This window comes from Loxodonta africana, chromosome 23 (assembly GCF_030014295.1).
Source record: "Loxodonta africana isolate mLoxAfr1 chromosome 23, mLoxAfr1.hap2, whole genome shotgun sequence".
NCBI lineage: Eukaryota > Metazoa > Chordata > Mammalia > Proboscidea > Elephantidae > Loxodonta > Loxodonta africana.
In genome coordinates, this window is record NC_087364.1 from 68,036,616 (window position 1) to 68,063,988 (window position 27,373).

At 43.1% G+C, this 27,373-nt stretch overlaps 1 protein-coding gene and 1 long non-coding RNA gene across 4 annotated transcripts in view; one reads left to right on the forward strand and one right to left on the reverse strand.

Moving 5' to 3' along the window:
* Window positions 1-8,883, reverse strand: part of LOC111752305 (uncharacterized) — a 32,402-nt gene extending 23,519 nt beyond the window's left edge. For all 3 annotated transcript variants that reach the window (XR_010319156.1, XR_002787264.2, XR_002787267.2), the window contains exons 1-4: window positions 7,955-8,883; window positions 4,907-5,152; window positions 2,124-2,267; window positions 1,477-1,618 (exon numbers count right to left, since the gene is read on the reverse strand). This is a non-coding gene — a long non-coding RNA (uncharacterized LOC111752305). The remainder of the gene's footprint in view (window positions 1-1,476; window positions 1,619-2,123; window positions 2,268-4,906; window positions 5,153-7,954) is intronic.
* Window positions 8,884-25,655: 16,772 nt separating this feature from the next.
* TSC22D2 (TSC22 domain family member 2) overlaps window positions 25,656-27,373 on the forward strand; it is a 43,999-nt gene continuing 42,281 nt past the window's right edge. Inside the window, exon 1 of the mRNA XM_064275595.1 lies at window positions 25,656-27,249. Coding sequence (XP_064131665.1) covers window positions 25,778-27,249 — 1,472 coding nt within the window. The 5' untranslated portion in view covers window positions 25,656-25,777. The remainder of the gene's footprint in view (window positions 27,250-27,373) is intronic.

The following is a 27,373-nucleotide window of genomic DNA, read 5'->3' on the forward strand; positions in this document are numbered from 1 at the left end:
CTGCCGCATAGAATTTCCAAGGAGCACCTGGTGGCTACAAACTGCTGACCTTTTGGTTAGTAGCTGTAGCACTTCACCACTACGCCACCAGGGTTTACCAGAAATAGAGAAGGAGGAAAACAGTCTCCGAAAGAGCGGAATTCACTTCTGACCACAAACGGAGACCCAGATGGAAAGGAGATTCAGACAGTGTCCAGGCCCAATCGTTACCTAGTTTGGGGTGCCGTAATTATATTGGGTTGAGGGTTTTCTTTTTTAAAATAAATGAACCATCAATGAACCAAACTATTTTTTAGAACTTTTTATTATGGAAAATTGAACTTACAAAAAAAGTAAATGGAATACAGTAATGGCCTCTACAGTCATATTGCTCTAATCCAGCAATTCACAAATCCTGGCCAGTCGTGCCTCATCCAGCCTCCATCCATTTCCACCCTTCTCATATTAGTTTAAAGCATATTCCAGACACTGTACCACTCTATCCATAAATATTACCATATCACTAAAGGATAATTATTTCTTTTCTTCTTTTAAAAATAACCACAATATCATTATTATAGCTATAAAAATTATTTCGTAATGTCATCAAACATCAGTGGATAGTTTAAAGTCATCTCTACCTTAAATCCTCTCCTACGGCTGTACCCACAAGTCCTTACACATTTTAAAATAATTTGGCAGTGCGAGAAAAACTTTACAAGAGACTGGATCGGGAGGTAAAACTGTTTGAGGAAATCTGGGAAGGACAAAGAGACCCAGCAAGAGAGGTGGTACTACACAGTTGCCCATATGGCAGAAGCTGGGAAATAGAGACCAGATATCCTGTAAGACTCCGTACAAAGCTCTAGAAGAGCCTGCGGCAATCACTAGACGTCAAAAAGCCAATATCTGAACTGCTCTCTGTGACAGCAGAGAATTTTTTTTTTAAGGTCAGCATTTCGAATACACCAGGCGCTCCTTGGAAACCGTATAGGGTAGTTCTACTCTGTTCCTATGGAGTCGCTCTCTATGAATCAGAATCAACCCCGTGACAATGAGTTTTTGAGGAGCCCTGGTGATAAAAGGGTTAAAATGCTCAGCTGCTAACTGAATGGTTGGCGGTTGGAATCCGCCAGCCACTCTGTGGGAGAGAGATGTGGCAGTCTGCTTCTGTAAAGGTTGATGGCCTTAGAAACTCTACGGGCAGTTCTGCTCTGTCCCATAGGGTCGCTATGATCAGAATTGACTTGACGGCAGTGGGTTTGGTTTTTTTGGTTTAAGTAATGGGAAAAAGAATGTTCTCTATCCTGCCTACCCCAGCAATTATGAAGGTTCTGATGGTGTGTCCTCGACAGTAAAAACTTTGAGCGAACACCACAGAGTGTTTGTAAATGACACATGCAGCCTATTATACTCATATATTATATACATCAAAAGATATTTTAAAAACTGATACTTTTACAGGATGAGATAAAAAAGTAGAAACAGAGTTCTCACATTGTTTCTACACTCCAGCAGATTTTCACGGGCCCCTCACTTTGGAAATCACTGTGTTGAATTCTCAGAGTTATCTCAAGAGAAGCCTGAAGTCGGTGACTATGGAGTCAGGTGTGGTGGTTGAAAATGAGCCTGGCGACACCTGTATAGAGGACAGAAAAGGTCAGTGGTCCCAACCCTGTTGTAGGAGTCAGGTTTTTTGAAGTGTAAACACTCAGGTCCCACCCCATGCCGGATCAAATCAGTAATTCTGGGGGCGAGGTCTGGGCACAGAGATTTTTTTTAAATTCCCCAGGTGATTCTAATGTGCAGCCAGGGTTGAAAAACCACTGGTACAGGTGTTCAAATAAAACTGCTGGTTAAAGCCAGTATATTAATTCTCTCTAAAAAGTGCTTTATTCTACTACTTTCCCATCTAAGAGTGGAAAAATGTTTCACTTGCCACGTAAAAAAAAAAAAAGGGTGCAGGGAAGTGAGAAGAAAGAGAAGGGAAATAAATTTTAAAGTGAAAACCATACCTAATGAACTAATAGCTCCCCTCAGAAAAGGGTGGTTTTCACTACCGTATTCCACGTACTAAGGTATTATATCTTAAATGGCTCCAATATTTTGACAGACCTTATTTTCATTTAACCAAAAGCACTTACCCTCTTAATAATCATTTAATGACTATTTCATATTGCCATCGTAGTTATTTCAAATGTCAAAATAATTGATTCCGGCTACTTCCATTTTCCTTCTTTTTGATCAAGTTTCTCTCCCCGCTGCGGGGGAGGAAAAACAAGTCTGACCTTAAAAAAAATAAAAAAGCATTTTCTATCTTTGAGGAACTGACTTCATCGAATTATCCTGGAGGGGAAAGCAAATACAAATACGTGAACTACAAGCAGGTGGGAAGCAAAATTCTCCACAATGAATGACACACCGAATCCCACAGGGAAATATGCACCACAATACATTCTTTCTCGCGCTTCCTGCCTGAGGAACACTAAAGACCAGCAAAAAGTCTTGCAGAAATTATTTCCTCAACTGATTTAGCATAGTTATTTGTTTTTTTTTATTTGGTCAGAATGTAAAATCAGCGTCAAATCCACACTCGTATACTGACAAATGTTTATGTGTCTAATCACAACTACCACTTGGCTCCTTAAAATGAAGGTTAAAAGAATCTTGAGCTAGATCCCATTTTATCACAAGCCTGGAAGGCTGAAAATGATGTAGCAAAGCTATCGATTCATTCATCTAAATGAAAAGCCTATAAAATACCAGAGATCGTTAGCCATGTCATTAAATTTCACCATTTTACCAATTCCACAAAAGTTATATTGATATTATCTTTTTTTTAACTTTTTTAAAAAAATATGTTTTATTGTGTTTGTGTTGAAAGTTTACAGAGGAAATTAGGCTCTCATGTAACATATTGTTAAATTCTTTGGAGCCCTGGTGGCACAGTGGTTAAGAGCTTGGCTGCTAACCAAAAGGTCAGCAGTTCCAATCTACCAGCCGCTCCTTGGAAACCCTCTGGGGCAGTTCTACTCTGTCCTATGGGGCCCTATAGGGTTGGTATGAGTCACTCGCTGTGAGTTGGAATTGACTCAACAGCAATGGGTTTTTGGATGCATATTGTTCAGTGATGCTGGTTACATTCTTCACCGTTAACATTATCTTTTGTGCTAAAAGCAAAGTTCATCATCTTCTACAGGATACTTTAAGAAAATAAAATGGCCAATCTAAGCTTATTTTATGATGTTTAAAGAGACTTTTTTTTTTTTTTTAAAGAGACTACAACGAGCTTGTTCCACAAATAGCCCTTATATAAATTCTGAGAAGTCACAAAAGGACTGTGTGTTGGTAGCACATACCTACTATAGATGGCATTGTGCGTTAGACTGGTCACAAGAAGTATTTACCAAATTGGGGGGTAGGTCATTACAAAGGACCTACTAAGCTCTACCTGCTAACCAAAAGGCTGGCAGTTTGTACCCACCAGGCACTCTTTGGGATAAAGATGTGGCAGTCTGCTTCTGTAAAGATTACAGCCTTGGAGGTCCTATGGGGCATATCTACTCTGTCCTATAGAGTGGCTATGAGTTGGAATTGGTCTCAATGGCATCTGACAACGACAGGTTGTCACAACAAACTCCAAGTTAGGACAGATAGGCTGGGATCAGTTAAGTAATGTTGGCTCTTCCATTTCAATTCAACAATTAATATAGTTTTACGATTTTGTTTAGTATTTTAGGTTTTTAAATGGTTTATCATTATTTATTATCCTCTCCTTGAGATGCTTATTGCCATAGTTCAGGACCTCTCACCTGGACTACTCCTAGCTAGTCTCTCGCCTCACTGTAGACCATCCTCCCTGTCAGCAGTGTTCTTCTGACACTCTTAACACCTTGTACCTGCTTTTATGCCATTCTTATCACCATTGTCTACTTCCACGTCTGGATTCCCCTCCCTCCCCCATCAACCCGAAAGAGGAAATGAACTCCTCCAGGGCAATTATAAGAAATCAATCAATAAATCAAAGATGCATTGCATTGGGCAAATCTGCTGCAAAGGACCTCTTTAAAGTGTTCAAAAGTAAAGATGTCACCTTGAAGACTAAGTGTTTTCAATCATCTCATATGCATGGGTAATCTGGACCACGAATAAGGAAGACCAAAGAAGAATTGACGCCTTTGAATTGTGGTGTTGGTGAAGAATATTGAATATACCATGGACTGCCAGAAGAATGAACAAATCTGTCTTAGAAGAAGTACAACCAGAATGCTCCGTGGAAGCAAAGATGGCGAGACTTCATCTCACATACTTTAGATGTGTTATCAGGAGGATCAGCCCCTAGAGAAGGACATCACACTTGGTAGAGTAGAGGGTCAGTGAAAAACAGAAAGACGCTCAATGAGATGGATTGACACAGTGGCTGCAACAATGGGCTCAAGCATAACAACGATTGTGAGGATAGTGCAGGACTGGGCAGTGTTTCATTCTGTTGTACGTAGGGTCACTATGAGTTGGAACCAACTCCATGGCACCTAAAAACAACAAGAGGGCAGTTAACTCTGGCAAAGTCATCTTGGTGTCCCCAGAGTCCAGTAGGTGCTCAATTCAAGGAACTGATGAATTCACCTGAGGAACGATTGAAAGTATTTCTGTTCCTGTTTGAGACAGAGAAAACAGAATAACATAGGAACTCAATGCTCTTTCCCTAGATAAAGGTGCAGAATCTATTTTGCAATGAGCTAATTCCGGAAAAAATAAAAATGTTTACTGGCTGCATTTTTTAAATGTAAAAAATGAAAATATCTTTATTGAATGAAAGGCTTTCAGTGAGAAAATAGGCACTGTGTCCACAGCCACTAAATTGTTAATATCCAAGCAGATTTAAAAAGTATCAACATCAAAACAGAAAAGTAGACGGTTTTCTGACCTTTCATCCTGAAATCTATTTGGTGGCTATCACAAAGCTGGGTAAATGACAGGTTGCTCTTCATCAACCAGGATTATGGTATTTACTCCTGGCCCCAAGTCTTGGCACCTTGGTTATGGCAGGCTGTAGGACCTCATAGCCCTTGTTCCTCAGGAAGGCCTTTCTTGAAACGCTGGCTTTTCTTTGCCTCTCTGCAAGAGACGTCTTTAGCCTTTCTTCCCAAGTGGATTCACTCTCACCCCTGCCCTTTCTCAGCAAGGGAAAAAAAAAAAAAAGAAAGTTGCTCTTTACCAGCCTCACATAAATAATACCCATGGGAAATACCTGTATCTATGAAGAGCTGTTTATAAACTATGATTCACAGGGTCTCAGGGGGTGATGTAGCAATTTGGGCGACTGGTTGGATGGGGCATGTTTTGACTATTCTACCATCTCCAGGCCTTGAGCATTTCTGAACTCTTCTCATGGTACTAGGCCCCATGTAACACATAAACATTCAAGTTATGTCTACAAGACATCAAAATAGTTATCTAATTTGAGCAACTCAATTATTTTTAAAGCATAACCATCTAGGGTACAAGAACCAGTTGTTTTAATTAGATATTTAAATATATATATATTAATTCCCTACCTGATTATGTTAGAGTTTAATAAACTCATTGCCGTTGAGTCAATTCGGACTCATAGTGACCCTGTAGGACAGGGTATAACTGCCCCATGGGGTTTCCAAGGAGCGGCTGGTGGATTCGAACTGCCCACCTTTTGGTTGGCAGCCGAGCTCTTCATCACTGAGCCACCAGGGCTCCAGAGTTTAGTAGATACCATCATAATATGATTCAAATGGTTACTGCTCAGAACCCGTGGAGAGATTACTACCTCAGAGGGGACAGAACTGACATTTTTTGAGCATCTGCCAGGTGCTTTACAGACATAATTTCATTTAATCACTCAGCACTGCTGTGAGGCAGGTATCACAAAACCCATTTTACAGATGAGGAAATTAAGGTGCAGAGAGGTTAGGTCACTTTTCCGAGGTCACATAAATAACCACCGATGGACTTGGAATTTGACCTTAGGCCTTCGTGTCCACAAAGCCAGTGTTTTGTCCTTCTCACCACTCCTCTGCCAGAGGCCCACGGAGTCATAAGGAAGCCAGAAGATGACCAAGGCAATGCCCTTGGGCCTCACGAAGCATGCACAACCACGAAGTGTGGATGGTTATTCCCACACAGCTCCAGGAAAGGAAGTGCCGCCTCTGTTTACAAACTCCTATAGCTCTGGTGGAACAGTGGTTAACAGCTATGGCTGCTAACCAAAAGTTTGGCAGTTTGAATCCATCAGCTGCTCCTTGGAAACTCTATGGGGCAGTTCTACTCTGTCCTAGAGGGTCGCTATGAGTTGGAATTGACTTGATGGCAATGGTTTGATTTGGTTTACAGCTCAGCCCTTACCAGGACACAGCAGCTAGCCAACATCTTGACTTCACAAACACAGCAGTCATCCTAAGACAAATTTCCCCACATTTGGATATTACTAGGCCCCCCATCATCTATACTTTTATGTAGTTAAAAATTTAATTTTCTTTCTTCAAATTAAAGTTCTACATGCAAGTAGTTTACAGAATCCAATATATAAGTTCGTTGTGAAAAAATAGCAGTCCCTTCTTCCACTTCTCTACCAGCACCATTTTCCCCACTCCAAAGGCAACCACATTCAACGCTTTTAGCTGTTTTGTTTCATTGGATTTGTTGGTTGGCTGGTTGGTTGGCGTTTTTGCTGTTTACTTTTACAACTCTAAACCCATTGCCTTCCAGCTGATTCCGACTCGTGGTGGCTCCATGTGTGTCAGAGTAGAACTGCGCTCCACAGGGTTTTCTTGGCTGTAATCTTACGAAAATAGACCACCAGGTTTTTCTTCCACGGTGCCACTGGGTAGGTTCGAACCACCAACCTTTTGGTAAGTAGCAGAGCGCAAATCATTTGCACCACCCAGGGACTTTTCTGCAACTCTAAATATGCTGTGTGTGTTTAGGTTGCTGCTTTGGTTTTTCAGGTGCAGGCAGTTTCCATGACCTCTCCCTGCGGAGTTTGAGGACATAGCTTTGTTTCATCACACCATCTCCCTCCTCAGCACACACGTGCATCCCTCCCATCTCTTTATCCGCGCAATATCATTGAAACATCATTTTGGCTACATCAGTGCTTGCTGTTTCTATCACTGTAGGTATGTAAATGTTATTTATAGCTAAGCCCTGTGGTATATATGCTATAATTCTGCCTCCTCTTCTTTTCTTTTTTTTTGCTCAACTCTTTGTCTCCCTGGAGTTAGTTTTTGTTTGCCGTGCCAAATATTCCATGTACTATTGCTAATTTAACCCCTAACTCACCATCAGCTGTTTAACGTTTTTCTGATAATGTTTAGACACATCAGAATTTTTCCAATTTCATCTTCTTTAAAAAGTGTCTCCTCTCATCTTGCCACAGGCATCACCTGGGCAGATGGCCTTGTACACCAGATATGTGCTTGGCACCTGAGCTCTTCCTTCCCTATCTCCTGGGAATGTCTTTGGGCTGTCTCGTGTATCTTCCTTTTCTGCTTCATTCCTTCATCTTGGTGGAACACGTCTTCAAACAGCATTAGAGAATGTGTACGTGAGAGGTAAAAAATTTAGAGACTTTCCGTGACTGAAATGTTTTCACGTTCCCAAATTTCCATCCTTCTAATTGTTTTCTATATCCTCTGGATTTTATGTAATTTGTTGCAAATCTCTTAAACTGGTAGGCCCAAAACTGGCCAGAGTATTCCAGTAACAGCCTGAAGAATGTAATACAAGAATTACTTTGTGGTTCCTGAAATTGGTACTCTAAATCTCTTCCAGCCACAGATTGCAACTGTGTTATTGTACATCTGTCTTTCCTGCCTACACATGTTCCTGTTTAGGATTAACAACTCTCAATTTTGCCAAGGTCATTCTGAAATCCATTCTTATATTGTGAAGTGCTAATAACCCCATTCCTTAGCAGCCATAAACTGAGCCTCATACATACCATAGAGATTGCTGGTAACACATACCCACAAAGTACCGTTGGACCTTCAAACTTGCTTCCATCACTTCTAACATCCAGTTCAAAATTATTCCAAACCGTTAAACAGTGGGAGCGCTTGACACATATGACTTTGCTGTTCCTTCGTTAAAAAAAAGAATGCTTTCGCAGTTGAGTTTTGAAGTGTCTGAGTCCTGAGGGCTGTATCCTGGTATATTTGCGAGGTCTTGCAAATCTACTTTCCAAAGGCTATTTCTCCCCCATTTAAAAAATTGAGCAGTGCTTCATTTTTTTTCCCAGACCTTAGGCATCGAATCTGTTAATAGTAAACAGGTATAATTAAAGAGGCAGCAAGGTGTAATGAAAAAACATTTGCTTGAAGGGTGAGGAGGCTAAGAACTTGGTGCTACTAATGCTTATCTGTGATCTAGTATTTGTTAATCCATCACATATGCATTGAGCATCTATTATGTTCCAGGTACTGTGCTAGGCATTGGAGATGCCCAGTGGAAAAGACTGCCATAGTCCCACCTCTTGTTTAATAGGGTCAACAGATATTGAGCAAGTAATAACACGTTGACGATTACAATAACTTAACCTATTGGACTCAGCTTCCTGGTGCGTGACATGAAAACAAGACTTCCACCTCATAGGTTCGAATGAGGCAATATAGTGGAAGAAATTTATAAGCTCTCTTTTTTGAGACAAGCTACAAGTATCTCCCACGAGTTTTTGATTTCCCAGGGGCAGGGCTATAGCTTACTCATCTTTGTAGCCTCAGCAACTAGCACCAAACAGCAACTAGCACCAAGCCCATTTCTGACAAGTCAGTTCAGACTCAGCGACCCTATAGGACAGGGCAGTTCCATAGAGTTTCCAAGGCTGTCATCTTTACAGAAGCAGACTGGCATGTCTTTCTCCTGAAGAACACCTGGTGGGTTTGAACCGTAGACCTTCCGGTTACCAGCCAAGCACTTTAACCACTGTGCCACCAGGGCTCACTAGCAACTAGCCTAAAAAAAAAAAAAAAATTTTTTTTTTTTAGCCTAGTGCTTGTCAATTTAGCAGGAACTCCAACCTTTGTCTGCTGAGCAAACAAGAAGTCCTGACGAAGATGAATATGTATTTTCACACAATTTAGTCTTTTCATTCTCTTACTAAGATTATTCAACCATTTGTGCACCTATGAATCTTATGCACAGAAAAGGGTGAAATAATACAGTAGTAAAACATTTCCACTGAGCATGAATTCATCACTGAGATATAAATGTTTGGATAACTGAGATATTACAACATCTAAATTTTCATCTATTCCATTTCACATAGCAAGCAATGCTCCCTAAAATAACTTCAGAGGATGAGTGTAATTTTTGGAGTGTTTGACAAGATTATTTGAGGTTTAAAAAAGCACCTAAATAGAACACCCAAAACAAGTCACTTATTTTAAATTTCAAAGTAAGATGTAAAAATAATAAATTCCTAGCAAAGTTTCTGCCTACAGAAAAATTTTGTAACAACACAAAAACCCATTCAAAATAAGTGTATGGAAATGCCAACTCATCTGTTATCAGGTAAGTCTACAGGACGGATGGACTTTAAATCTTTGGAGAGTTTTGCCATGGAAGATAGTTGCTGTGGTCTTTTCCCCCCAGAGGGCCGTGGGGATAATCTGTGATTTCTGCTCTCATGGAACCACACAGTGGAAGGTCTGGAACAGGGCACAGAAGTTACCAGGTTCAGCCTGATATTTTTCAGAGCAGAAAAAACGGAGGCCGAGAAAGGTGAGGTGATTTGCCAGCTGCTGAGCTGGAACTAGAACCGAAGTTCCCTCTTCTCCAGGTCAGGAAGCAGTAGCAGCCTGCTGAAAACATTGCCTTGTATCCTGGGAGTTTGCTTGTCTGGCCTTGAAGGATCTAATTCCAAGACAGTTCCACATAAATTCCAGCAAAAGATGTATCTTCACTTGAAATAGACTGACAGACCAATACCCTATTTTTGAGAATAGAAAAATGAAATTCTGTATCTCATATTATACAATCTGTTCTCAATAGAAGTGAACAGAAAGTTCTGCAGAGGGACTTATCCAACCACAACGCTGGTTCCCAACACCAAAAACCCACTGCCATCGAGTCGATTCCAACTCATAGCGACCCTATACATCAGTCTATTTAACTGGTGCACCCCAAACCTTGCCCTGACTCATTGCTTCTTCCACATGGCGAGCAGCTGCCTCCTGCCCACTGCTGCCCCCACTAAGAACCTCACTGTAAGTCCTTCATCTCACATTCATGCCTGCCATGTTCAACCCATTTCTCTTAGCCTCTCTATCTACCATCATGGGATCTCAAAACGAAAAAAGAAATCAGAAAGTAGTTCTTCTTCACAAGTTTGGGAACATCTGATCCAATGGTTCATAAATTATGAAATAAAGTCATGGAGAGAACACGGACTTTGGAATCACTCAGATCCAGCTCAGATCTGATACTGGTTCTAAACTCTTGAGAAAGTCCTCAATCTCTCTGAGTCTTGATTTTTTTTTTAATAATATTTTATTGTGTTTTTGGTGAAAGTTTACACAGCAAATTAGGTTCCCATTTAACAATTTCTGCACCAACTGTCCAGAGACATCAGTTACATTTTCCACAATGTGCTAACATTCTTATTAATTTTCTTTCATTTCCACTCATCTGGTTTCCCTGTCCCCTTACCCTTTCATCTCTGCTTTAGAGTAATTGTTGACCGTTTGGTTTCATAGAGATGATTTTTTAAAGTGTGCCCGGTACTCACTGGCAATATTCCTTATTTTATGAGCCAATCTGTTATTAGTTAAAAGATGACGGGAGTAGTTTCCGTTCAAGGTCTATTGAGTATCTCAAGGTGACAATCTCAGGGAGTCCTCTAGTCTCAACTGTCCAGTAAGCCCGGACTGTTTAAATATTTGTCAATTTCCAGAGACTAAAGAAACCCTGAGAATATGGCCCCTGGACACCCTTTTAGCTCAGTAATGAAGTCACTCCAGAGGTTCACCCTTCAGCCAGAGATTGGACAGGCCCATAAAACAAAACGAGACTAAAGGGGCACACCAGCCCAGGGGCAAGGACCAGAAGGCAGGAGGGAACAGGAAAGCTGGTTAATAGGGAACCCAAGGTCGAGAAGGGAGTGTTGACATGTTGTGGGGTTGTTAACCAATGTCATAAAACAATATGTGTACTAACTGTTTAATGAGAAACTAGTTTGTTCTGTAGATCTTCATCTAAAGTACAATTTTAAAAAAGTCAATTTCTTTCTCTCTAAATTGTAGATAATAATGCTTATCCCATACAGTTGTTGCAGAGATTAAATGAAGATACATTCATAAAGTGTCTATCACAATGTCTGCACGTACCAGATACCCATTACTGATACCCTCTCTCTGCTGCCCACTTTTCCTTCATTTTCTAGGAACCCAGATGATATGGGAGTGTTGCCATTCATTAGAGAATTCTACCTACTTTTATATATCTGTTTGAAATTTTCCAACATAAAAATGTTTTAAATAAGATCATTTAAAATGATCATTTTCTGTTATTAATCATGTTTAGTAAGTACAAATAATCTTCTAATCACATAGATTTAGGTAATGCTATTTTAAATAAAGAACAGTATTTTAGAAGTTATGGAACATAAATTAAGTAAAATTGAGACATCTTATAAAGCAGCCAAAGTTCTTGAGGAAGAGCCCCAGTGGTGCAGTGGTTAAGAGCTTGGCTGCTAACCAAAAGGTTGGCAGTTCAAGTCCACCAGCTCTTCCTTAGAAACCTTATGGGGGCAGTTCTACTCGGTCCTATAGGGCCACTATGAGTCGTAATCAACTCAACAGCAATAAGTTTTATGGATACTTAAGGAGGTTTTATTCTAATATGTAAGCTACATGAAATAATATTAGTGTGAAGGCAATTTAGTAGCTAACCACCTTAACTACTGCTTATGCAAGATTATTCTATATGTATATATTCTGGAAATATTATTTCTATCAATGATATATATTTCTCAGTTTATGAAAGTGATAATAATTCTGGGATTAATAGCCCCCAAATTGGGACTCTTTTCAAACAAATTGGTTTCCTCATCAGTTGTCACAACATGATCAATAACCAATTAATTCATTCAGTTTGGTACATTTAAATAAAATTTATGACTTTGTAGTCTGAATATTTGGATGCATTCCTTAGGAAGTATTATTCTTCACTTATGAGGTAATATTTTGCCGTTTGTGATACAACCTCATGTTTTTTAACTAGCTGTAAAACATGACCTTTTAATCCATGGTTCTCTGTGCTTCTTGGCACCAATGTGGTTGTCAATACTTAGTGCCAATTCACTTTAAGTAGTCTCTCTAAATTTTAGTCTTCCAAACTAGATGAATAATAAAAACACTTTGCCGTTGAGCCAATTTCAACTCATAGCAACCCTACAGGACAGAGTAGAACTGCCCTAGGTTTCCAAGGAGTAGAACTGCCCTAGGTTTCCAAGGAGCTGCTGGTGGATTCAAACTGCCAACCTTTTGGTTAGCAACCTGAGCTCTTAACAACTGCACCACTGGTTCCCCAGATGAATAATAAAAACCGATTGTCATCGAGTCGATTCCGACTCATACTGACCCTAAAGGACAGAGTAGAACTGCCCCTGAAGGTTTCCAAGGAGCAACTGTGGACCTTTTGGTTAGCAGCCGTAGCTCTTCAACACTATACCGCCAGGGTTTCCAAAAACTGGAAGTTAAGAATGTCATCCATCCAATTTGGGTTCCTAATGACTAGGAATCAACAGGTAAAGAAGGGACTTACCGTATTGGCTGGTGTTATTGATCCTGATTACCAAGGGGAAATTGGGCTGATACTACATAGTGGAGATAAAGAAGAGAGTAAGTATGTCTGGAACATAGAAGATCCAGTGGAAAATCTCTTAGTATTACCATGCCCTGCAATTAAAGTCAATGGAAAACTACAACAACCCGGTTCTAACATGGCTACTAACGGCTCAGACCCCTCAAGAAGGAAGGTTTGGGTCACCCCACTAGGCAAAGAACCATGACCAGCTGAGGTGCTTGTTGAAGGCAAGGGGGATATGGAATGGTTGGTGGAAGAAGATAGTTCTAAATAGCAGCTACGACCACATGACCAGTTGCAAAAATGAGAATTGTAATTGTTATGAGTATTTCTTCCTTGTTTTGTTATACATGCATATGTATACATACATATATACGTATATATGTGTGTACCTAATAATACCTTTCTTTTAAAGCATTCATGATGCTTCCTACTACTTTATTAGGAATTCTGAAGCATTCCTGTAGACTTAGTGGAGGGCATCTATTAAACCAAGTTTACCAAATGGGAATCATGGCCGTGGGCTGAATGACTTGCCTAAGTTCACTCAGATATAGGGTTATAAGGATCAAAAGATATGGTGTATGCAATAGAGAATCCCTGAGGGAGCAGGAGAGCAGTGGGATGCAGACCCCAAACTCTTGTAAAAAAAACCAGACTTAATGATCCAACTGAGACTAGAAGGACCCCAGAGGTCATGACCCCCAGACCTTCTGTTAGCCCAAGACAGGAACCATTCCCAAAGCCAACTCTTCAGACAAGGATTGGACTGGACAGTGGGATAGAAAGTGATACTGGTGAAGAATGAGCTTCTTGGATCAAGTAGACACATGAGACTATGTGGGCAGTTCCTGTCTGGAGGGGAGAAGAGAGGGCAGAGGGGGACAGAAGCTGGCTGAATGGACATGAAAAGAGTGGAGGGAAGGAGTGTGCTGTCTCATAGGGGGAGAGCAAGTAGGAGTATATAGCAAGGTGTATATAAATTTTTGTATGAAAGACTGACTTGATTTGTAAACTTTCACTTAAAGCACAATAAAAATTAAAAAAAAAAAAAGAACCAGATACGGCATATGGCAAGAGTGTGATAACTGCATAGGGCTACACATGTGGAAGGTATGGCCACAGATGTGAACAGATGTGTGATGATTTCTTACCATTATTGGCTGCTGTTTTTAATACTTTTTTCCTGGACTTTCTGGCCATAATGAAAACCATAGCTGCCACCAACAACTTTCATAGAGACACAGTGAGGAATAATGAGAAGTTAGGGGAAGCACACAGAACTTCTTAGAAATGCGATGCCACTTTATTTTATATTAATAGTGACTCTAGTTTTGAAAGAGCCTGTAAGACTCTTTTATTTATTTATTTTCTGAAGAACAAACCAGTGAAGTTTGGGATTCTGACCAAATTCTAACTTGGGGATTGACTTTTAATACTTCTGAGCCGCTCTTGCTACATCTACTCAATTTCCTACTTGGCTAGAGAATTACCGAGAAATCTTGCAGTAGTGCGTTTTACCTACTTGCTCCACGATGCTCTCTACAGAGCCCCAGATGATCAGCCAAACTTAAGTATTTTACTCCTTGACCCTCAGAACTCTTTCAGGGTATAATGAGCTGCTTCAAAGGGTCTGAGGGCTTCCAAGGAAAGGTGTTTAGAACGTGCCAAATCCCATGGTTGCTATGAAAATTATCAACCAACTAGAAACATTAGCTATTTTATGCCAAATAGACAGTGTTTTACCAATGATTCATTTTTTGGTCATTAGCTTATTATTCTGCGTTCTCAGCGTCCTGAAACTACACTGGCACCAAGGAAAAATATGTTTTCTAATTTGGCTTCTTTTATGTGATGGCTCCACCTCTCATGTACCAACCATAAATTCTTTGCCTCTGGAACTGCAAATGCTTCAGGATGTAATGGAAAGTTAGTATCACATGGCAAGACATTTGTTCCCATTGCTGAGTGAGGCCAGCTCTGAAATTCAAACCCTAATGAGAACAAGTATGTAAATGAGAGCAGCCAAATCAAACAGATGAATAAACAAAGCACAAGGAGTCTATAAAAGACATTTTTTTAAACCTAGCTATTCATTAATCCAGAGCGTTTAGACTCTGTGTATTCAACATAGAGCCTTTTCCCCAATAGTTTGTTACTATAGTAACATATCTATAGACATATATTTAAAAAACTAAATGATAAGACTTTTTCCCCTAGAGTGGCTCTGGTTATTAAAATTTCCTATGTAAAAGCAATGTTATTTAAACTACGCTCTTACAGCAAATATTTAAAATAGCTCAATGTGCCTTGTATGAGGTATGATGAAGAATGGCTAATGTGTATTCTTGATCAAAATTTCAATCTCTGCTTTCTACAGAGGGCTAAAGGTGTCGTATTCTCCAGAACTTCTGCATACGATCCAAAATACAGCTTTCAAATCGTCGGAAATTTTTTTCTTTTGCAAAGAGTGGAATTGCTTCAATAAAAAGGTAAAGAAATCACTTCTGTGTAATATTTAAAACGATCTTTCTTTTTCTTTTAAAGACACTTGTTGACAAAAGTACCTCTCTTCGTGGGGAATTTCCCCCTGTACCAATGTTTCAAGATTTTGAGCATGCTTCTTGCTTTAATTTTGTAACATTGAATGAAAATCTTGTAGGGTGTTGTAAAAATGAAAAATTAATTTATTTACGCAATATTTATTGAGAACCTACTATATGCCAGGCTCCACTGTAAACCTGGAAGATAAAATAGTGAACAAAACAGATGAAACCTCTTTCTCTGCTACAGCAATACATTTTAGTGTGGGAAAATAGACAGCAAACAAGAAAGTCAATGATATAGTATACTAGAAGGTCGTAAGTGTTGCAGAGAAAAAAATCAGGGAAGGGGAATAAGAAGGGTGGGAGACTTGCAGTTTTAAATAGTGGAGTCAGGGTAGGCCTCACGGAAAATGTGACATATAAGCAAAGACTTGAAGGAGGTGAGGGATCAGCTATGCGAATATCTCAGGGAATAAGCAGAAGGTATAGCAAGTGCAAAGGAGCCCTGGTGGCATAGTGGTTAAGAGCTATAGCTGCTAACTAAAAGGTCAGCAATTGGAATCTACCATCTGCTCTTCGGAAACCCTATGGGGGCAGTTCTGCTCTATGATGTAGGGTCACTATGAGTCAGAATCGACTCAACAGCAATGGGTGTAGCAAGTGAAAAGGTCCTGAGGCAGGCGGGTACCTTGATGTGCTGGAAAAATAGCAAGGAAGCCATTGTGGCTGGCGCGGAGTGAGTATAGCACGGATCGTGTAGCTTTTCATCAGGACTTCAGCTCTTACGCTGAGGGAGATGGAAAACCCTGAATTTGAGCAAAGTTGTGAAAAGCAGAAAAAAAAATTAAATCTTTTGCATGTATTCATTCCACCCCGGCAGGAAGCTGAAGGTACCATTCGAAGGGGATTTTGAGGGCAAACTATTGAAAGGAATAATTACAGAAACGTGGGGAGAGTTTCTTAGCCAGACCCAACAAGGAATGTTGAGGCATTCAAGGGCTGGTACTCTGGGAAGCTGTTACCACACTTGGATCCAAAGGAGCCCAAGGAGTGTTGGAGCCTTGAAAGAGGTGCCAATAGGAGCTACAGTAGAAGGATGCTGTCAGTACCAGAATCTCAGGACAGCGATGATGGGGGATGGGGAAGAAATACTCCAAGCTCTCTCTTGTCCTGTTATCCGATCTCCTGCCAGTGCCTCTCATTGGCTGAACCCAACTGGAAGCCAGAGGACAAAGGATCCCTGGTGATGAAGTCCATAGCACCTCATCCCTGGAACATGGAGGAGGGCAAAGAAGAGCAGAGAAAGGGTTGAGGGAAGTGGAGAAAGGGGTGGGCATAGAAGCAGGTCAATAACCACCACACTTCAGTGTTAGCAAAGCTGAATTGAAGCACAGATGTTTTGTGGACCCATCTCTATGCTGGCTGTCACACATTAAACCAAGAATCCAAGCTTGTCCTTTGGAAATCTAGAGTCACAAAACCTTAGCACTAAAATGTCATCCTAACAGTCAACCCTCTTATTTTACAGAAGAGGAAACTAAGACCCAGAGAGGTTATGACCTATTCAAGGACACACAGCCAGATAGTAGACTACAGAGCCTGTAACAGAATAAAGGCTTCCTGAAATCCCATTTTATTCCAACTTTTCTTCTCACATTTTAATTATATTTTTTGTCCTTTATGCCCTTCTAATTCCTTTTTAAACCCCTCCTTTATTTCATGAATTAACTCTTTAAAGTGTCTTTGCATTAATTTGATTCGAATGGAAAAGCTCTAATCCTTCCAAATACTATCTTTTGATGGCACTGAAATATGTACTATTCCTGAGGGGAAATTTATCTCTGAATAGCAACTATAAAGTGTCATCTATCACATCTCAATAACTAAAACTATAGTTTCCTCTGTTGTTATACATTTACTTTCGGTTTATGCTGGAGTTCACGGGTACATTTTTTTTCTATAAAAGTAACATGCAGATAAAAATTATACGTGATCATTGTAGAAAATACATACATACACACACACACACACACACACACATATATATATATATATATAAAGCCCTGGTGGCACAGTGGTTAAGAGCTTGGCTCCTAACCAAAAGGTCAGCAGTTGAAATCTACCAGCCGCTCCTTGGGAACCCTATGGGACAGTTCTATTCTATCCTCTAGGGTTGCTATGAGTCTACTCTATCCTCTAGGGTTGCTATGAGTTAGAATTGAGTTGCCAACACTGGGTTTGGTTTTTAAAAAATTTTTGTCTCATTGGAAAAATGAGGCTCATCCCTAAGCTCTACTTGTTAAAAGGACAATATTTCTCTTTCTCGGGTGGTTCTATCATACTAATCTAATAATTACATGTAAACAAAATGATTTTTTTCCCACTGTTGCTCAGAATTAAAAAAAAAAAGTGGGGCATTTTAAGGTTCTTATGAGTAAACAAAATCACCGTCATTACATTAGAGTTACCATTTCATTGAGGAAAAGATTTCTCTCTTACAGGTACGTAATTAGTTGTTTTTCTAAAACGTCGTTGAATTTTGTATAAAAAATAAGGCATATGGATTGTTAGCAGGGACGTATTATCCAATGAGCAAGGTAAGCATGGGCTCCTCGGCTTCCCATTATATTAAAAAAAAAAAAATTTTCTTCTTTTGATCTGCAAGATCCATATAACATGGCCCCTGCTTCCCTCTCAGATGCCCCCACCTTACTTCCACACTGTGTATTGGTTTCCACCGCGGGTCCATTGTCCCTGCCTGCCTCACTTCCCAGAATGCTCCACCTCTGGCTCTAGACAAGCTTGGCCTTGATTCAAAGAGACCTCCTCAAACAGACCTGCTTCTTACTGACCTGGAGTGCCCCACTCCCTCCCACATTGTTGTTGTCTTTCTTAACACGCATTACTATTTAACATTGCCGTATTTATTTATCTGATGTCCGTTTTCCCCTTAGAACAGGAAACCTCCTTTTCTTGTCTTCCTTAAAATTGTTTTCCCTGAGTCTAGCAATAAGTCAGTACATAGTAAAAAAAAAAAAAAATTTTTTTTTTTAAGCAGGCCTCTAAATGTCCATTAAATGGAGAAGTAGAGTCAGTATCATCATATGTGGAGATGTTTATGCAAAATATCAGCTTGATGCTACCAGAAGAATTGTTTCTTTCTTACACCAAAATAAAATAGTTTAAATAAAATGTCTATAAATAAAATTATTTTCAATTTTCAGCTAGCTTAAAGAAATTCAATGGTAAATTCTTGGAAAATGTGAATGAATCATCACCACACAATTTATCTTTTTTGAAAATAGGCATTTTTTGTGGCAGAGGTTGATATTTCTTTTTCCTTGGAGGGTTGAACAATTACATCAATGGACTACCTATGAAACAAGTAATAATACAATATTTAGAAGCAAAGACTCTAGAATTAGGTCAGTCCTTGAGTAAGAAATCCAGAAAAAAAGTAGATGAAAAATGGATAAATCATTCTAAATTTTTCAGGATAAAAATATATTTGGATCTAGTCAATTTTAGTTTAAAAAATAGTTAAAGGCTATAGAATGTGTGTCCTACTCATGCTGTTATTACTGCCTTAGGGATTTGATGGTTAAATTTGGAGTGACCCTGCAGTTAACATTTCACCTTGATTTTGCATTCCCTCCCCACCCCCCCATGTCTTTATTTCTTACTAGCTTCCTTCTCTTCCAAAGACCCCAGTACAGCAGTAGGAGGTGGGAGAAACTCATTACATGGCCATTTTAAGTAGTACCCAAGTCCTCCTGCAAACTTGGGTCTGTGTGGATCATTTAGTGAGTATGAATGCCTTCAAAGCAGGATTTCAAGTATCCTAAAGTTCAATGCTAAAAGCGTTTTGTTTCCAGTGACTAAAGAGCTAGTTATTTTGGAATTAAAACATCAGTGGGAATACAAGGTAGTCAAGATTCTATCTGTGCGTTTCAACCTTTGAGTCTTATGAATTAAAAGCAGTCTAATCGTTGTTAAGAGCTCAGCTGCTAACCCAAAGGTCAGCAGCTCGAATTCACCAGCCATTCCCTGGAAACTCTATGGGGCAGTTCTACTCTATACAGAGTCGCTGTGAGTCGGAATCAACTGGATGGCAACGGGTTTTGTTTTGTTTTGCTTTGGTTTAATCAGCCAGGTTAGAATGACCTTCAGATCATCAGTCGAGAACATTTAGTCCATTTTCATGTCTAAATCCAGTTTATACAAGCTTATACACTCAAACACATTTTTTTAAAACTTTATAAGCTGGTAATAATAACACGCAGAGAAAACTATAACCCCAAAGTCCAGAAATTGGCAACGTCTTTCAATTCTCTTTGGGAGTGTTAAAATTACAACTTAAAATTACAGGTACATTACTACATAAAACTACACATAATCATACTTGTGCACACACCAAATTCATACATACAAGAAAGACATAATAGATAGTAACAGTTCCCCTTACCGAAGGATTTGCCATTGAATGCTCGTGAATAACTAGCTCCTGTTTGAGGTTAAAATAATTCTTCTTATAAATATCTCATTTACTTGTGACTTTCCGGGAACATACCTGCTTCTTAAATTCAAGTAGATCTAAGGGCTGTTTTCCTTTTTATCAACAAATAGTATTAAAAATATTACTGCCATTAACATCACATTGAGTTGCTATCCTTTCTTCCAAAGATGCCAAAGCACTACCAACATGTTACGTTTCTCCAGGTACTCTTTCAGTGGGTTGTTGTGGTTGTTGTTAGTTGTACAAACACGGGTATTCATGTTGCCCTGCAAGTTGCATTATTTAAGCTAGGTTTTAGACCTATGGAAACCTTGGTGGCTTAGTGGTTAAGAGCTACGGCTGATAACCAAAAAGGCCAGCAATTCGAATCCACCAGGTGCTCCTTGGAAACACTATGGGGCAGTTCTACTCTGTCCTTTAGGGTCGCTATGAGTTGGAATTGACTTGACGGCAACAGGTTTTGTTTGTTTTTGGTTTTTAGACCTACAGAACTTATTTTTTAGATTCCAAATTAAATTTCATAATGAAGTAGAACAGGCCTTAATATGACATTGTACTTATTAGCTCAAAATGCACCCTTTTCTTCCACCGCATTGCTATGTTTTGTCTGAACTTCAAGTCTTTGGGACTCAAGGAAATCTTCACCATTAAAAATATGTCATTGTTTCATAGCATCTCAAACTCTAAAAGATTATCTGATAAAGTTTTCTTTGATGTGGGAATCTTAAACACCTTGTTCTCAAGTGTTTATGCATCCAAATCAGATTATGTTTGTCTTAATAAAAGTATTCATGGAATTTCATCAGCTTTAGCCCTCTTCGCACTGCAATTTGTCCCGCTTTTTGGATGGTAGCACACCGTGGTCTCCCTGCAAGGAGTTACTAATGTGATATTGTTCCAGAAACGTAATCTCAAGAAAATCATAATAATAAATCAAATACTACTTATTCAGACAATGGATATTTATTTCTAAAACCATTCCTGCATTTCGTATGTTTAAAACAATTTGGCGATAAAAACAGAAAATAAACATAAGCTACTTCGAAATCCCAGACAAACTTATTAGCTGGGGTTCAAGTTTCCTAATATACATGGGGACTGACTGATAGTGTTAATTCTGAAAGGTTCGTTCTCTTAGCTTAGGCAATTGCTTGATTTCTACAGAAAGTCTGATTCTCTTTGCTTGTATCCCGGAATGTTTAAATTAATGTATCTTTATTATTTTAAATATTAATATGCATTCCTGGGGGATGAGGGGGTGGATCCTGTTTTTTTTTTTTTTGGCGGGGGGAGGCGGTTTCTGCAGTTCAACTTCCAGTATCTTGTGACTATGAAACTACCACCTGGTACTGCTGCCATTAAATAATAATAACCCAGTAGAATTTGGGGTAAATGCTTACAAATGATGAAAGGATCTTGCTACAGCAGCTTTTTCCATCAGTGAAAATAATCCTTAGTTGCTAAGTTTTTTTTTTTTCTTTTTCTGCATTGTTCTACCTAAATGTACTTACCATACATTGCTACAATTTGAAATCTTTGAGGGAAATACCAAGCGTAGGACAAACAGTCAAATTGGGGCCCTGAGAGCAGTCATTGAGGGTTCCACAGTCCCTACCTTTGGTTTCTGGGTACAGGTATGGAGCCACGATAACTGCATTAAGACCCTTAGTTTTGAGACTTGGGTCTCCAGGGATCTCTCCAGTTCTAGGGAGTTGAGCTATTAACTCTAGGCTACCATTTTGCTTATCATCAACTCATCACACACTGAGCTTACGCATTTGCACATATATCCCGTCTTCAATCACTTTAGCTATTTGAAGGCTTTTAATCCTTTGTGAATCAACTATGAGTAAACACAGATTTTGTAGTTTGATGATAGTTATATTGTACTTGGAGCCCTGGTGGTGTAGTGGTTAAGGGCTATGGCTGCTAACCAAAAGGTTGGCAGTTTGGATCTACCAGCAGCGCCTTGGAAAACCTATGGGGCAGTTCTACTCTGTCCTAAGGGTTGATATAGGTCAGAATCAACTCAACAGCCATGGGTTATGTCATATTTGTCCTCTGTACAATGATTTCAAATTTTTTTGCAACAACCAACATTCTAATCATCTTAGCAGTTTTATACAATAAATTCTCTATATTCTTTTAAGGGCAAATGTATAAAATGCAGCTAAGGCGTTTAAAACTGTTGGAGAACATTGTCAAGGCTAAGCACATATACACACAAATCTTTATAATCTAAATGAAACGCTTTAATTTTATGAATCTTATTTTTTCCCCCCTAAGATGTTTTTAACACCTTTAACCCTATCCTTACAAGGAATATAGCCTACTTCTTGATCTCTTCTAAATGATCTTTATCCACACTTTAATTTCATAATAAATCCTTTGTGTCTAAGGAGAAAGTCTTTTTTTTTTTTAATTTTTATTGTGCTTTTAAGTGAAAGTTTACAAATCAAGGCAGTCTTTCACACAAAAATTTATATACTCCTTGCTATATACTCCTAATTGCTCTCACCCGAATGAAATAGCCCGCTCCTTCCCTCCACTCTCTTTTTGTGTCCATTCCACCAGCTTCTAACCCCCTCTGCCCTCTCATCTCCCCTCCAGATAGGAGATGCCAACATAGTCTCATGTGTCTACTTGATCCAAGAAGCTCATTCTTCACCAACGTCTTTTTCTATCCCATTGTTTAGTCCAATCCCTGTCTGAAGAGTTGGCTTTGGGAATGGTTCCTGTCCTGGGCTAACAGAAGGTCTGGGGGACATTACCACCAGGGTCCTTCTAGTCTCAGTCAGACTATTAAGTCTGGTCTTTTTACCAGAATTTGGGGTCTGCATCCCACTGGTCTCCTGCTCCCTCAGGGGTTCTCCGTTGTGTACCCTGTCAGGGCAGTCATCGGTTGTGGCCCAGCACCATTTAGTTCTTCTGAGGAGAAACAGTCTTATAGATTATTTGAAGATTTTCCCTTAAATGTGTGATTGCAGATTAACATCACAAGTATTCAAGAAGTTATGTAACAAGTTCATGTCATGAGACAAGCAGACTTAAGATATTTTTCCAAAAGCCCTAGGCTCAATACCACCCATTGATAACTATTTTTCATAATCTAATAAATCGATCCAAAGTTAAATTAAGCTTTTATAAGTTCATATTAGATTTAACCAGTTGAACTAACTTATTGATGGAGAACTGTCTCTTACAATGACTGAAATGACGGATTTAGAAACAAAACATTCCATGAGCTATCTCTGCCACAAGAGCAGCATAATGTTACACTTGGTTCCTTTACTTCCTCCCACCCCCTTAAGAAACAGGGATGTTATTATGTGGTCTTATTTTACATCCTGACCTCAGTCACTTGGATTTGGAGGACATGGTTTCTACTAAGGCTAAAAGATGTGGTCTTGGCGAAGAATATTGAATATACCATGGACAGCCAAAAGAACGAACAAATCTGTCTTAGAAGAAGTACAACTGGAATGCTCCTTAGAAGCAAGGATGGCGAGACTGCATCTTACATACTTTGGACATGTGGTCAGGAGGGATCAGTCCCTGGAGAAAGACATCATGCTTGGCAGAGTACAGGGTCAGCAGAAAGGAGGAAGACCCTCAATGAGGTGGATTAACACAGTGGCTGCAACAATGAGCTCAAGCGTAACAAGGATTGTAAGGATGGCGCAGGACCGGGCAGTGTTTTGTTCTGTTGCCCGTAGGGTCGCTATGAGTTGGAATCGACTCGACGGCACCTAACAACAACAACAGCAAAGCTAAAAGACATATCTCTAGAACTTATTTACAACCAAGGACCTAAAAAAAAAAATCTTTATAAATTTTAATTCTCAAAACATCCTGTGGGAGAAAGAGTATTTCTATTCTTCAAAGATTAGAGAACTGCATGTAACAATTTTATGAATTTTTTAGCTGTTGATGTAAATCATGATGGGACTGCTGAAGATGTAACAAATATAAAATCTTGATTTCTTGCAAGACTTCTTATATTTTATCTAAATGATGGCTGCATTAGTAGGTCAAAGTTCAAGACCTCTGCTTCCCTCAGCCCTCATTTTTTAACCGTGCAAAATAATGGCCTTACCATTTTCTTCCTTTACCAGAAAGTAGCTAAAAGAAGATAAAAATCGCCAGTAATTTCATAGCTGTTCTCCCTACTGGGATAGGAAAGAGTGCTCTCTGACTCGTTGTGGCTGTTCATAGCCCAATCCAAATCATACAACACTCTGTATCCAGCTAAGGGTTTTAGAATAAACAAAAGGAAGAACTCTTAACTATTTAACGCAGTAGGTTCTGCATTTATGGAGCCCATAAGCTGATTTCGTGCTGCAAGTAAAAACAGTCTCAAGAGTTTAAGTGTGGTCTCCAATGTTGAAATCACAGGAAATTCAGGAATATTGGGAATATGTTGGTAACCCCTAGCCTTTTTTTAAACTGACCTCACCCTGGGCAAGTTAACTATTCCCTGATGCCATTGTTGGAGACAGAACTTTTGGCTGAAAGACGATTTTTCTGACTCAGTTTGGCTTGCAATTTTTAGCTAATCCTCCCCACGTCTCTCGACATATCACTTCTGACTATAGTGTCCACATTTATCTTCAGCACAGATTTAAGTGACTCGATTCCTCCAGCCGTCCTCCTCTTTATCTCCACTAAATCCCAACCCCCGTCCCTATCGCCCTCCTTTCAGGGAGATTTTGCTAAGTATTATAGACACAGCCCATGACCTCGCATCTTCCAGTGTCTCGGCACGAACCGATACAAAGACGTTCCATTAACGGAACTGTAAGCAGGGCCTACTATTTCTAGGAGCGCCCACTCTTCAACTCTTAAAGGACCTCCAGCCCCAAATTTAAATTTAAAAAATTTAAAATAAGGAAACCGCTCCCCCTTTTCACCCTTAGCCCCGCCCCCCCCGCCCGGCCTCCACGCGAAACTCCGCAGGAAACCGGAGGGGGAGGGGCGGTGACGTCACGACGTCGGTGCGTCAGGGAACGGCGGCGGCTGCGGCGCCGGCGGTGGCTGCGGCAGCCGCGGCATTTTAGTCGGCGGCAGCAGCGGCGGCGGCGGCGGTGGCGGCGGGGCTGCTGCTCCTCCCAGCATCCTCGGCGCGGCCATCTCAGCCCCATCTTGGCCGAGGAGAGGGAGCTGCAGCCGCCGCTTGAGCAGTTTTGAATCTGAGTTTCTCCAGAGTCCGCGCACCGAGAGCGCACCGAGGGGAGGCCGGAGAAGACGCCGCCGCTCCCTCCCACGGCCCGAGCGCCTCCGCTCGCCGGCCAGCGCTCCCGCCGCCGCCGCCCCTCTCTCCAGAGCCGCGAGGGGAGGCCGAGACCGCCGCCCGCCCGCCTGCCCGCCCGCGGGGCGGCTCCCCCCTAAGGGGAGGACCGAGCCGGCTCTCCCCTCCCCCGGAGCGGGCTTCCGCCAGGGACGGTCGACATGTCCCCGCGGCCGAGCTCCGGCTAGAGCCGGGGAGGGAGGGCCGCCGGCCGGGCGGAGCCAGCCACCCGGCCCGGCCCCGCGCCCCTCCGCCTGCGCCCCTCAGCGTCCGAGAGCGGAGCCGGCGCCGCCCCTCACGCCGCCCCTCCTCGCCTCGCGCGCCCGCCGGCCGAGGCCTGCTGACCGCGGGGCCGGGGCCGGGAGGAAGCCGCCGGCCCGCCCCTGCGCGCGCCCTCGCCGCCGCTGAGGGCGCCGAATCGAGGCGCCGCGGCTGCGGGCGGCGCAGAGGAAGGAGGAGCCGCGCGAGGCCCAGGCAGCGACTGCGGAGGAAGCGCGCGGAGGATGCGGCCCCGAGCGGCCGGGGGCAGAGCCTGAGCGGCGGCGCGGCGGCCCCAGAGCCCGGCCCTTCCCGGTTCCCGGCGGCTCCGTCGCGGGCCGCAGCCGCCTCACCATGTCCAAGATGCCGGCCAAGAAGAAGAGCTGCTTCCAGATCACCAGTGTCACCACGGCCCAGGTGGCCACGAGCATCACCGAGGACACCGAGAGCCTGGACGACCCGGACGAGTCCCGCACCGAAGACGTCTCCTCCGAGATCTTCGACGTCTCCCGGGCCACGGACTACGGCCCCGAGGAGGTCTGCGAGCGCAGCTCCTCGGAGGAGACGCTCAACAACGTCGGCGACGCCGAGACGCCCGGGACCGTCTCCCCGAACCTCCTGCTGGACGGGCAGCTGGCGGCCGCCGCGGTGGCGCCCGCCAACGGAGGGGCGGCCCGGAGCGCGCTCGGGGCGCCGGCCACCCCCGCGCCTCCCGCCCCGGCCGTCGCAGCGCCGCCGCCGCCGCCGCCTGGCGCCGCCGCGTGCAGCTCGCGCTTCCGCGTGATCAAGCTGGACCACGGCAGCGGCGAGCCCTACCGGCGCGGCCGATGGACGTGCGTGGAGTACTACGAGCGCGACTCGGACAGCAGCGTGCTCACGCGCTCCGGGGACTGCATCCGCCACAGCAGCACCTTGGAGCCCACGGCCGAGCGCGACAGCGGCCTGGGCGCCACCGCGGGGTCGGTGGTGGTGGTGGTGGCCTCCGTGCAGGGGGCGCCCGGGCCCGAGGCGGCCGCTGACAGCTCGGTGCCCGCGGCCACCCAGCCGCCGCCGCCCGAGAAGCCCAGCCAGCCGGGCCCGCCGCCGCCGCCTCTGCCCGGCCCGACCGCGGGGCCCGGCCCGACCCCGGGGCCCGGCGCGACCCCGGGGCCCGGGGCGCCCGGCCTGGCGCCGCCGTTCGCCTACGCCGCGCCGCCGCCGCCGCCAACGGCGCACCTGCTGCCCGGCCTGCCCGCCGGCCCCGGCGACTACCTGCCGCCGCCCGGCCCCGCCGCGCCGGCCCCCGGGCCGCCCGCCGCCCAGGCCGCAGACGCCCCGGGCCCGCCGGCCGCCGCCGCCCAGGCCGCCGCGGGAGGCGTGGTGCCGCCGGGCCTGGGCCTGCCCGCGCCCCCGCCGCAGATGGGGGGCCCCGGGCCGGCGGCGGTCGTGCCTGCCGGGCCCCACGCCCTGGTGCCCGGGGTGCCCGCCGTGCCCGCGGCCGCGCCCGCCCCCAGCGTGCCTAGTGCGCCCAGCACTTCTGCTCCTATGCCAAATGTCCCCGCGCACGGCGCGCTGCCCCTCGCGCCCGGCGCCCCCGGCAGCCTGCCGCAGGCCGACCTCAGCCAGTTCCAGGCGCAGGGCCCGCCGGCCGCCGGGCCGGTGGACGAGGCCAGAAGGAAGTCGGAACCCCTACCTCAAGCGCCGCTCGCTCTCCTCGCTGAAAACAAGCCTGTCGGCAAGCCCCCCGGGCCCGAGGCCCCGGCGCACGCCCTCCAGTTGACACCCATGAACAGCCTGGCCACCTCTGTCTTCAGCATAGCGATTCCTGTGGACGGCGACGAGGACAGGTATGGAGCAGTCCCTTCTGCGTGTTTGCTAGACTGCTTGCCGAGCACTGCCGCTTAGCACCCCGCTTGGGCGGGTGTCTGTTTCCAGTGGGAACCCCTGGCTTTTTGGTTTATTTATTCGTTT